This window comes from Lepisosteus platostomus, chromosome 5 (assembly GCF_059453375.1).
Source record: "Lepisosteus platostomus isolate fLepPlt1 chromosome 5, fLepPlt1.hap1, whole genome shotgun sequence".
In the NCBI taxonomy this organism is placed as follows: Eukaryota; Metazoa; Chordata; class Actinopteri; order Semionotiformes; family Lepisosteidae; genus Lepisosteus; species Lepisosteus platostomus.
Window position 1 is genome coordinate 1065960 of NC_142615.1, and position 12968 is coordinate 1078927.

The following is a 12968-nucleotide window of genomic DNA, read 5'->3' on the forward strand; positions in this document are numbered from 1 at the left end:
CTCTCTCTCTCTCACACACACACAGACAGCCTGTCTCTCTCTCTCTCACACACACAGACAAGCCTGTCTCTCTCTCTCTCTCACACACACACACCCTGTCTCTCTCTCTCTCACACACACAGACAGCCTGTCTCAGGACAGTCCACTCTGACACAGTCCTCAGAGGAGAGCTCTTTTATTCCACACAGAGGTCACTGCGAGGCCGAGCGGAGAGGAGACTCTTGGGGTTCAGCAGGAGGGGGGGCTCACTCTCGGGGTTCAGCAGGAGGGGGGGGTTCACTCTCGGGGTTCAGCAGGAGGGGGGGGTTCACTCTCGGGGTTCAGCAGGTACAGGGGTTCACTCTCGGGGTTCAGCAGGAGGGGAGCTCACTCTTGGGGTTCAGCAGGAGGGGGGGCTCACTCTCGGGGTTCAGCAGGAGGGGGGGGTTCACTCTCGGGGTTCAGCAGGTACAGGGGTTCACTCTCGGGGTTCAGCAGGAGGGGGGGCTCACTCTCGGGGTTCAGCAGGAGGGGGGGGTTCACTCTCGGGGTTCAGCAGGTACAGGGGTTCACTCTCGGGGTTCAGCAGGAGGGGGGGGGCTCACTCTTGGGGTTCAGCAGGTACAGGGGTTCACTCTCGGGGTTCAGCAGGAGGGGGGGCTCACTCTCGGGGTTCAGCAGGAGAGGGGGGCTCACTCTCGGGGTTCAGCAGGAGGGGGGGCTCACTCTCGGGGTTCAGCAGGTACAGGGGTTCACTCTCGGGGTTCAGCAGGAGGGGGGGCTCACTCTCGGGGTTCAGCAGGTACAGGGGTTCACTCTCGGGGTTCAGCAGGAGGGGGGGCTCACTCTCGGGGTTCAGCAGGTACAGGGGTTCACTCTCGGGGTTCAGCAGGAGGGGGGGGGCTCACTCTTGGGGTTCAGCAGGTACAGGGGTTCACTCTCGGGGTTCAGCAGGAGGGGGGGTTCACTCCCGGGGTTCAGCAGGAGGGGGGGCTCACTCCCGGGGTTCAGCAGGAGGGGGGGCTCACTCTCGGGGTTCAGCAGGAGGGGGGGCTCACTCCCGGGGTTCAGCAGGAGGGGGGGCTCACTCTCTGGGTTCAGCAGGAGGGGGAGGCTCACTCTCTGGGTTCAGCAGGAGGGGAGGCTCAGTCTCGGGGTTCAGCAGGAGGGGGGGCTCACTCTCGGGGTTCAGCAGGAGGGGGGGCTCACTCCCGGGGTTCAGCAGGAGGGGAGGCTCACTCCCGGGGTTCAGCAGGAGGGGGGGCTCACTCTCGGGGTTCAGCAGGAGGGGGGGCTCACTCTCGGGGTTCAGCAGGAGGGGGGGCTCACTCCCGGGGGTTCAGCAGCCGCAGCGGCTCGGCGCGGGGGTCGGCGCTGGGGTAGAAGAAGGGGTACAGGGGCTCCCCGAAGGGCGCCCCGGCGTAGGTGAGCAGGGGCTCCATGCGGTCGGCGTCGTAGAAGGAGAGCTGCCCCCCCTCGCAGTCCAGGAAGACCCCCACGCGGCGGCAGGCCCGCCCCCCCACCGTCCAGAAGCCGCCGTCGGGCGCCAGGACCACCCAGCCGCTGCGCTCGGCCCCCGCCTCGGCCACGCCCACGTCCCAGTCCGGCCGGTCGCCCACGTCCACCTCCCAGTAGTGGCGGCCGCGCGAGAAGGCCTGGCGGGCCAGCGCGCAGGGCGTGACCTCGAAGCGCTCGGCCGGCGCCGGGGGGCTGGCGGGGGGGCTGGCCGGGGGGCTGGAGGGGACCCCCCCGGGCGGCGCCGGCGGCTCGCGGGGGGCGTGGCTGTACCGGGCCGCCGTCAGGTCCGCCGACAGCGACAGGAAGGGGTTGGCCGTGGCGGGGTCGAGGGTCAGGGGGCACGGCGCTGCGGGCAACAAAATAATCATCATAATAATAATAATAATAACTCAGCAACAGGGCTGGGCAGCTTGTTCCCCACCCCCACCCCCCTCTGTGTACAGCAGAGCCTCCTGTCCTGACTGGAGGAGCTCACCCAGCTGTGTCTGGAGAGAAGCCAGGGTATCGGCTTCAACCACAGGGCTGGGCAGCTTGTTCCCCACCCCCACCCCCCTCTGTGTACAGCAGAGCCTCCTGTCCTGACTGGAGGAGCTCACCCAGCTGTGTCTGGAGAGAAGCCAGGGTATCGGCTTCAACCACAGGGCTGGGCAGCCTGTTCCCCACCCCCACCCCCCTCTGTGTACAGTAGAGCCTCCTGTCCTGACTGGAGGAGCTCACCCAGCTTGTTCCCCACCCCCACCCCCCTCTGTGTACAGTAGAGCCTCCTGTCCTGACTGGAGGAGCTCACCCAGCTGTGTCTGGAGAGAAGCCAGGGTATTGGCTTCAACCACAGGGCTGGGCAGCTTGTTCCCCACCCCCACCCCCCTCTGTGTACAGTAGAGCCTCCTGTCCTGACTGGAGGAGCTCATCCAGCCTGTTCCCCACCCCCACCCCCCTCTGTGTACAGTAGAGCCTCCTGTCCTGACTGGAGGAGCTCATCCAGCCTGTTCCCCACCCCCACCCCCCTCTGTGTACAGAAGAGCCTCCTGTCCTGACTGGAGGAGCTCACCCAGCTGTGTCTGGAGAGAAGCCAGGGTATCGGCTTCAACCACAGGGCTGGGCAGCCTGTTCCCCACCCCCACCACTCTCTGTGTGAAGCCGTGCACGGAGAGGAGGCCGAGGGTCGTGCTCGTGCAGCTCTGCTCCTGTGGTGACTGCGTGCAGGTGTGTGTGTGTGTGTGAGTGCTGTTAACTCGTGAAGCGATTGCTCGCCCGCCCACTCGGAAAAAGACAGAGGCGGGAGAGAGACCCAGGCTCTATTCTGAGAGACACAGCAGGGCCTCGCTCAACTGTAACACACCGCGCAAAACCACAGACACACACACACACCGAGAGGAGTTTCACTCTTACTATCACCTTACTGTAACAGACTGGTCTACTGTACTGGGACTGGAGCTCCTACTGTAACAGACTGGTCTACTGTACTGGGACTGGAGCTCCTACTGTAACAGACTGGTCTACTGTACTGGGACTGGAGCTCCTATTGTAACAGACTGGTCTACTGTACTGGGACTGGAGCTCCTACTGTAACAGACTGGTCTACTGCACTGGGACTGGAGCTCCTACTGTAACAGACTGGTCTACTGGGACTACTGGGACTGGAGCTCCTACTGTAACAGACTGGCTACTGGACTGGGACTGGAGCTCCTATTGTAACAGACTGGTCTACTGGACTGGGACTGGAGCTCCTACTGTAACAGACTGGTCTACTGGGACTACTGGGACTGGAGCTCCTATTGTAACAGACTGGCTACTGGACTGGGACTGGAGCTCCTATTGTAACAGACTGGTCTACTGGGACTACTGGGACTGGAGCTCCTATTGTAACAGACTGCTCTACTGTACTGGGACTGGAGCTCCTACTGTAACAGACTGGTCTACTGCACTGGGACTGGAGCTCCTATTGTAACAGACTGTTCTACTGCACTGGGACTGGAGCTCCTATTGTAACAGACTGCTCTACTGCACTGGGACTGGAGCTCCTACTGTAACAGACTGGTCTACTGGACTGGGACTGGAGCTCCTACTGTAACAGACTGGTCTACTGGACTGGGACTGGAGCTCCTACTGTAACAGACTGCTCTACTGCACTGGGACTGGAGCTCCTACTGTAACAGACTGGTCTACTGTACTGGGACTGGAGCTCCTATTGTAACAGACTGGTCTACTGCACTGGGACTGGAGCTCCTATTGTAACAGACTGTTCTACTGCACTGGGACTGGAGCTCCTATTGTAACAGACTGGTCTACTGGACTGGGACTGGAGCTCCTACTGTAACAGACTGCTCTACTGCACTGGGACTGGAGCTCCTACTGTAACAGACTGGTCTACTGTACTGGGACTGGAGCTCCTACTGTAACAGACTGGTCTACTGTACTGGGACTGGAGCTCCTACTGTAACAGACTGGTCTACTGGACTGGGACTGGAGCTCCTACTGTAACAGACTGGTCTACTGCACTGGGACTGGAGCTCCTACTGTAACAGACTGCTCTACTGGACTGGGACTGGAGCTCCTACTGTAACAGACTGGTCTACTGGGACTACTGGGACTGGAGCTCCTATTGTAACAGACTGGCTACTGGACTGGGACTGGAGCTCCTATTGTAACAGACTGGTCTACTGGACTGGGACTGGAGCTCCTACTGTAACAGACTGGTCTACTGGGACTACTGGGACTGGAGCTCCTATTGTAACAGACTGGCTACTGGACTGGGACTGGAGCTCCTATTGTAACAGACTGGTCTACTGGGACTACTGGGACTGGAGCTCCTATTGTAACAGACTGTTCTACTGGACTGGGACTGGAGCTCCTATTGTAACAGACTGGCTACTGGACTGGGACTGGAGCTCCTATTGTAACAGACTGGTCTACTGTACTGGGACTGGAGCTCCTACTGTAACAGACTGCTCTACTGCACTGGGACTGGAGCTCCTATTGTAACAGACTGGTCTACTGCACTGGGACTGGAGCTCCTACTGTAACAGACTGGTCTACTGCACTGGGACTGGAGCTCCTATTGTAACAGACTGGTCTACTGGACTGGGACTGGAGCTCCTACTGTAACAGACTGCTCTACTGTACTGGGACTGGAGCTCCTACTGTAACAGACTGGTCTACTGCACTGGGACTGGAGCTCCTACTGTAACAGACTGGTCTACTGCACTGGGACTGGAGCTCCTATTGTAACAGACTGGTCTACTGCACTGCGACTGGAGCTCCTATTGTAACAGACTGGTCTACTGTACTGGGACTGGAGCTCCTACTGTAACAGACTGGTCTACTGGACTGGGACTGGAGCTCCTACTGTAACAGACTGGTCTACTGCACTGGGACTGGAGCTCCTATTGTAACAGACTGGTCTACTGCACTGGGACTGGAGCTCCTACTGTAACAGACTGGTCTACTGCACTGGGACTGGAGCTCCTATTGTAACAGACTGGTCTACTGGACTGGGACTGGAGCTCCTACTGTAACAGACTGGTCTACTGGGACTTCTGGGACTGGAGCTCCTATTGTAACAGGACTGGTCTACTGCACTGGGACTGTGTGTGTGTTGTTTATGAACTCGGTGACTGTGCAGTGTGTGTGTGTGTGTGTGTGTGTGTTGTTTATGAACTCGGTGACTGTGCAATGTGTGTGTGTGTGTGTGTGTTGTTTATGAACTCGGTGACTGTGCAGTGTGTGTGTGTGTGTGTATCCTGTTTATGAGAGAAACACCTGCTGCAGCCTCTCCTCTCCTCTCGCCTGACTCGGCAGTTTCCTGCCACGCTGACTCAGAGAGGGAACCGCAGACAGGCTGCGACTGCAGCAGGGCACCTGAGGGCAGCCCCCCCGCGCCCCGCGCCCCGCCCCCCGCGGCTCACCTGGGTCCAGCACCTGCCTCATTCTCCTCCACACGGCCCACTGTAGGGGCCCCCCGTACAGGCCCAGGTCCAGCTGCCCTCCGGCGGCCTCGGGCACGGCCAGCGGCGCCCTCAGCCTGCGACACACGGGGGGGGGGAGAGCCGACATCATCAGGCCGCGCCGCCGGCCCGCAGAGGTGCGCTCTGGGACACGTAGTCCCGGGCCAGGGCCGCGGGCGAAGAGGGGAGAGGGGTCTCGGAATACACGTCCTCACCTCTGCGTCATCTCCTGCAGGTCCTGCTGAGACAGCGCGCAGGGAGCAGGGCAACTCATTAATAATAATAATAATAATAATAATAATAATAATAATAATAATAACAATAGCTTACACTTATATAGCGCTTTTCTGGACACTTCACTCAAAGCGCTTTACAGGTCATGGGGATCCCCTCCTGCTCCAGCAGTGTGTACCCCACCTGCATGAGGCTCCAGTCCTCTCACACACAGCAGCTCTCAGGGGGAGGAGAGCAGAGGGATGAGGCCAGTTCAGAGAGGGGGGTGATCAGGAGGCCATGACTGGTAAGGGCCCATGGGAAATGTGACACCCCTACTCTTGTCGAGAGACACCCCGGGATTGTTCATGACCACAGAGAGTCAGGACCGCGGTTTGACGTCTCATCCGGAGGACGGCGTCTGTTTACAGTCCAGTGTCCCCCGTCGCTATACTGGGGCATCAGGACCCACACAGACCGCAGGGTGAGAGCGCCCCCTGCTGGCCCCACTCACACCTCTCCCAGGAGTCTCCCCTCCAGGTACTGGCCAGGCTCCCCCTGCTGGGCTCCAGTGGGGCTGTGAGCTGGGTGAGAGCGCCCCCTGCTGGGCTCCAGTGGGCTGTGAGCTGGGTGAGAGCGCCCCCTGCTGGCCCCACTCACACCTCTCCCAGGAGTCTCCCCTCCAGGTACTGGCCAGGCTCCCCCTGTTGGGCTCCAGGGGGCTGTGAGCTGGGAGCTGCAGGGTGACGTGGCTGCTGGCTGATTCATTCATTGCGCCTACAATCTGGATTCCTCACCCTCCCATGGGGACAGTGACAACCTCGCTACCTCGTTAACTCGTTACCTCGTTAACTCGCTACCTCGTTACCTCGTTAACTCGCTCCAGGGACGGGCAGTGACTTGCCTTGATGAGGGCCGGGGCGTGGCGCACCTCCTGGCCCAGCCGGCCCCGGAGCGACGTCACTTCCTGCAGCAGGCCGGCCACTTCCTGGGCGGCGCGGCCGGCCGCCACCCGCCGGAGGCCCAGCAGGCGGTCCAGGTCGGAGTCCAGGCGGGAGCACAGCGCCCCCTTCTCCCCCTCCAGGAACTGCAGGAGCGCGTCCACCTGGGTCACGATGCCCGCCCTCAGGGCGGCGGCCGACTCCTGCGCGGGGCGGGAGGGGGTCAGCGCTGCGGCACTCTGGGAGATCGGCACACACACACACGCTCTCACACTCTCACTCACACTCACACTCTCACACTCACACTCTCACACTCTCACACTCTCACACTCTCTCTCACTCTCACACACACACTCACACACACACTCACTCTCACTCTCACTCTCACTCTCACACACACTCTCACACACACACTCACACACACACTCACACACACACTCACACACACTCTCACACTCTCACACTCTCACACTCTCACACTCTCACACTCTCACACTCTCACACTCTCGCACTCTCGCACTCTCACTCGCACTCTCGCACTCGCACTCTCGCACTCGCACTCTCGCACTCGCACTCTCGCACTCTCGCACTCGCACTCTCGCACTCGCACTCTCGCACTCGCACTCGCACTCTCACACTCGCACACTCGCACACTCGCACACTCGCACACTCTCACACTCGCACACTCTCACACTCGCACACTCTCACACTCTCACACTCGCACACTCTCACACTCGCACACTCTCACACTCACACTCGCACTCTCACACTCGCACTCTCACACTCGCACTCTCACACTCGCACTCTCACACTCGCACTCACACTCACAGCGCTTCCCGCCTCTCACCTTCAGCTCCTGGATCTCCTTCTCCTTCTCGAGCTGAAAAGTCTCCACTCGCTCCTTCTGCTTCTCGAAGTCTCGCAGAGCCTCCAGGAAATTATCCTGCAAGAGACATAGTCTCTCTCTGTGTGAGGAGCGTCTCTGGGGTCTGTGTGAGGGTCTGGACTCCTCTCTCTGTGTGAGGAGCGTCTCTGGGGTCTGTGTGAGGGTCTGGACTCCTCTCTCTGCGTGAGGAGTGTCTCTGGGGTCCGTGTGAGGGTCTGGACTCCTCTCTCTGTGTGAGGAGTGTCTCTGGGGTCTGTGTGAGGGTCTGGACTCCTCTCTCTGTGTGAGGAGTGTCTCTGGGGTCTGTGTGAGGGTCTGGACTCCTCTCTCTGTGTGAGGGTCTGGACTCGTCTCTCTCACCTCGCACTGTGTGAGGACCTCCTCCAGGGGCGCCAGGCTGTGAGTCTTGTGCTCCTTGGAGACGGCGCACACCACGCAGATGGCCACGCTCTCCTCCAGGCAGTACACTTTCAGGGGCTCGCTGTGGGTGGGGCACCCGCCTGCCCCTCCTCCTGCCCCTGCCCCTGCCCCCTCCCTCCCCCCGCCCCCGCCCTGCTGGCCTGCGCCCCTCTCCCCCGGCCCCTGCCCCTCCGCGGGGCCCGGGAGCGAGGCGGGCGCGGGCGGCGGCGGCGGCGGCCGGCCGGCGTCGCCCCCTGGTGCCGTCCGGCGGTACTGCAGGCCCAGCCCGCGGACCCGCTCCACGATCTTGGCCAGCAGCTTGTTGCTCTTCAGGGTGAACTGGGGGAAGATCTCGCGGCACAGCAGGCAGGTGTAGCCCCCCTCGCCCTCGCCCCCTCCTCCTCCTCCTCCTCCTCCCTCTTTCCAGTAGTCCAGGATGCACTGGCGGCAGTAGTTGTGCTCGCAGTCCAGCCGGACCGGGTCGGAGAAGAGGGCGGAGCACAGCGGGCACGTCACCTCACTGGCCAGGCTCTGGGCCAGCCCCGCCTCCTCCACTGATGTCATCCCCACTTCTGTACACCTGAACACGGCACTGAGAGAGAGAGGGGTTCATACACACACACTGACTGGACACTCCAGTACATGAACACTGCACTGAGAGAGAGAGGGGTTCATACACACACACTGACTGGACACTCCAGTACATGAACACTGCACTGAGAGAGAGAGGGGTTCACACAGACACACTGACTGGACACTCCAGTACATGAACACTGCACTGAGAGAGAGAGGGGTTCACACAGACACACTGACTGGACACTCCAGTACATGAACACTGCACTGAGAGAGAGAGGGGTTCACACAGACACACTGACTGGACACTCCAGTACATGAACACTGCACTGAGAGAGAGGGGGGTTCATACACACACACACTGACTGGACACTCCAGTACATGAACACTGCACTGAGAGAGAGGGGTTCATACAGACACACTGACTGGACACTCCAGTACATGAACACTGCACTGAGAGAGAGGGGTTCATACAGACACACTGACTGGACACTCCAGTACATGAACACTGCACTGAGAGAGAGAGGGGTTCACACAGACACACTGACTGGACACTCCAGTACATGAACACTGCACTGAGAGAGAGAGGGGTTCATACAGACACACTGACTGGACACTCCAGTACATGAACACTGACCTGAGAGAGAGAGGGGTTCATACAGACACACTGACTGGACACTCCAGTACATGAACACTGCACTGAGAGAGAGAGGGGTTCATACAGACACACTGACTGGACACTCCAGTACATGAACACTGCACTGAGAGAGAGAGAGGGGTTCATACAGACACACTGACTGGACACTCCAGTACATGAACACTGCACTGAGAGAGAGAGGGGTTCATACACACACACTGACTGGACACTCCAGTACATGAACACTGCACTGAGAGAGAGAGGGGTTCATACACACACACTGACTGGACACTCCAGTACATGAACACTGCACTGAGAGAGAGAGAGGGGTTCATACAGACACACTGACTGGACACTCCAGTACATGAACACTGCACTGAGAGAGAGAGGGGTTCATACACACACACTGACTGGACACTCCAGTACATGAACACTGCACTGAGAGAGAGGGGTTCATACAGACACACTGACTGGACACTCCAGTACATGAACACTGCACTGAGAGAGAGAGGGGTTCACACAGACACACTGACTGGACACTCCAGTACATGAACACTGCACTGAGAGAGAGAGGGGTTCATACACACACACTGACTGGACACTCCAGTACATGAACACTGCACTGAGAGAGAGAGAGGGGTTCATACAGACACACTGACTGGACACTCCAGTACATGAACACTGCACTGAGAGAGAGAGGGGTTCATACACACACACTGACTGGACACTCCAGTACATGAACACTGCACTGAGAGAGAGAGGGGTTCATACACACACACTGACTGGACACTCCAGTACATGAACACTGCACTGAGAGAGAGAGAGGGGTTCATACAGACACACTGACTGGACACTCCAGTACATGAACACTGCACTGAGAGAGAGAGGGGTTCATACACACACACTGACTGGACACTCCAGTACATGAACACTGCACTGAGAGAGAGGGGTTCATACAGACACACTGACTGGACACTCCAGTACATGAACACTGCACTGAGAGAGAGAGGGGTTCACACAGACACACTGACTGGACACTCCAGTACATGAACACTGCACTGAGAGAGAGAGGGGTTCATACACACACACTGACTGGACACTCCAGTACATGAACACTGCACTGAGAGAGAGAGAGGGGTTCATACAGACACACTGACTGGACACTCCAGTACATGAACACTGCACTGAGAGAGAGAGGGGTTCATACACACACACTGACTGGACACTCCAGTACATGAACACTGCACTGAGAGAGAGGGGTTCATACAGACACACTGACTGGACACTCCAGTACATGAACACTGCACTGAGAGAGAGAGGGGTTCATACACACACACTGACTGGACACTCCAGGACATGAACACTGCACTGAGAGAGAGAGGGGTTCATACAGACACACTGACTGGACACTCCAGTACATGAACACTGCACTGAGAGAGAGAGGGGTTCACACAGACACACTGACTGGACACTCCAGTACATGAACACTGCACTGAGAGAGAGAGGGGTTCATACACACACACTGACTGGACACTCCAGTACATGAACACTGCACTGAGAGAGAGAGGGGTTCACACAGACACACTGACTGGACACTCCAGTACATGAACACTGCACTGAGAGAGAGAGGGGTTCATACACACACACTGACTGGACACTCCAGTACATGAACACTGCACTGAGAGAGAGAGGGGTTCACACAGACACCCTGACTGGACACTCCAGTACATGAACACTGCACTGAGAGAGAGAGGGGTTCACACACACACACTGACTGGACACTCCAGTACATGAACACTGCACTGAGAGAGAGAGGGGTTCACACAGACACACTGACTGGACACTCCAGTACATGAACACTGCACTGAGAGAGAGAGGGGTTCATACAGACACACTGACTGGACACTCCAGTACATGAACACTGCACTGAGAGAGAGAGGGGTTCATACACACACACCCTGACTGGACACTCCAGTACATGAACACTGCACTGAGAGAGAGAGGGGTTCATACACACACACTGACTGGACACTCCAGTACATGAACACTGCACTGAGAGAGAGAGGGGTTCATACAGACACACTGACTGGACACTCCAGTACATGAACACTGCACTGAGAGAGAGAGGGGTTCATACAGACACACTGACTGGACACTCCAGTACATGAACACTGCACTGAGAGAGAGAGGGGTTCATACAGACACACTGACTGGACACTCCAGTACATGAACACTGCACTGAGAGAGAGAGGGGTTCATACAGACAGGACTCAGCTGGAAAGAGCAACAGGGAGCCCCTCAGTCATAAACACACACAGCAGGACAGGAGACACAGTGAGAGAGAGGAGATCACAGGGAGCCCCTCAGTCATAAACACACACAGCAGGACAGGAGACACAGTGAGAGAGAGGAGATCACAGGGAGCCCCTCAGTCATAAACACACACAGCAGGACAGGAGACACAGTGAGAGAGAGAGGAGAGCACAGGGAGCCCCTCAGTCATAAACACACACAGCAGGACGGGAGACACAGTGAGAGAGAGGAGAGCACAGGGAGCCCCTCAGTCATAAACACACACAGCAGGACGGGAGACACAGCGAGGGAGAGGAGCTGTATGAATGAATTCAGAAGCCAGAAGGAGGACACATCGAGAGCTCGGTGTAAAACTCACCTCTCTGCGTCCTGCCTGAGCGCTCTCTCTCTGCAGTCACACCAGCGTGTGAGCTGACTTCCTGTGACTCTGCCCCCTCTCTCAGAGGGCGTGAATGAACTTCCTCCACCACCTCCTCCTCCTCCTCCTGGCGGCTCTGCGGAGTCCGGTCACCAGCGTTTCTCTTCATGTAGGGTGACCAGTGTCTTGAGCTCAGGGCTGTCCAGTCCTGCTCCTGGAGGGGTCAGTCAGTCAGTCAGTCAGTGTGTGTCCAGTCCTGGTCCTGGAGGGGTCAGTCAGTGTGTGTGTGTCCAGTCCTGGTCCTGGAGGGGTCAGTGTGTGTGTCCAGTCCTGGTCCTGGAGGGGTCAGTGTGTGTGTCCAGTCCTGGTCCTGGAGGGGTCAGTGTGTGTGCCTGCAGGATTTGGGGTTCGACAAGCTGTGAGAAGCTGTTAAGTTGTTGTTAGCGTCAAGGTCCAGTTTAATCAGCCTGATTCTGTCACCCTCTGCTGGAGAGGAGAAGCAGCTTATTTACAGATGCAGGAGTCGACATGCAGCCTGCACTGACAACACTGTACTGCAACACTGCACTGACAACACTGTACTGACAACACTGCACTGACAACACTGTACTGACAACACTGCACTGGCAACACTGCACTGGCAACACTGCACTGACAACACTGTACTGACAACACTGCACTGACAACACTGTACTGGCAACACTGCACTGGCAACACTGCACTGACAACACTGTACTGACAACACTGCACTGACAACACTGCACTGACAACACCGTACTGACAACACTGCACTGACAACACTGTACTACAACACTGCACTGACGACACTGCACTGACGACACTGCACTGACAACACTGCACTGGCAACACTGCACTGACAACACTGCACTGACAACACTGCACTGACAACACTACACTGACAACACTGCACTGACAACACTGTACTGACGACACTGCACTGACGACACTGCACTGACGACACTGCACTGACAACACTGCACTGACAACACTGTACTACAACACTGCACTGCAACACTGCACTGACGACACTGCACTGACAACACTGCACTGACAATACTGTACTGACAACACCGCACTGACAACACCGCACAAAGAGCCGAGACACAGCACTCACTCTCCACACGGGGGCGTCGCTTTGGAAACTCTGGCCGAGGGGGAGAGCGCCCCCTGGCGGCCCAGCAGGAGT

At 57.9% G+C, this 12968-nt stretch overlaps 1 protein-coding gene across 4 annotated transcripts; it reads right to left on the reverse strand.

Moving 5' to 3' along the window:
* Positions 1 to 159: 159 nt before the first annotated feature.
* On the reverse strand, positions 160 to 11932 carry LOC148662340 (E3 ubiquitin-protein ligase TRIM11-like). Of its 4 annotated transcripts, none has more exons than XM_088631897.1 (8): positions 11762 to 11932; positions 7842 to 8472; positions 7443 to 7538; positions 6559 to 6798; positions 5657 to 5679; positions 5403 to 5518; positions 1309 to 1843; positions 160 to 706 (listed from the first exon to the last, which is right to left on the reverse strand). In XM_088631897.1, the coding sequence occupies exons 2-8, from the start codon at positions 8442 to 8444 to the stop codon at positions 685 to 687; spliced, it is 1635 nt and encodes a 544-aa protein (XP_088488023.1). In that variant the 5' UTR covers positions 8445 to 8472; positions 11762 to 11932; the 3' UTR covers positions 160 to 684. The 4 variants fall into 4 exon arrangements, with proteins under 4 accessions (XP_088488023.1, XP_088488026.1, XP_088488024.1 ...); XM_088631900.1 differs by lacking the exon at positions 160 to 706 and adding an exon at positions 713 to 826; XM_088631898.1 differs by lacking the exon at positions 160 to 706 and adding an exon at positions 1086 to 1249.
* Between the last annotated feature and the right edge of the window lie 1036 nt (positions 11933 to 12968).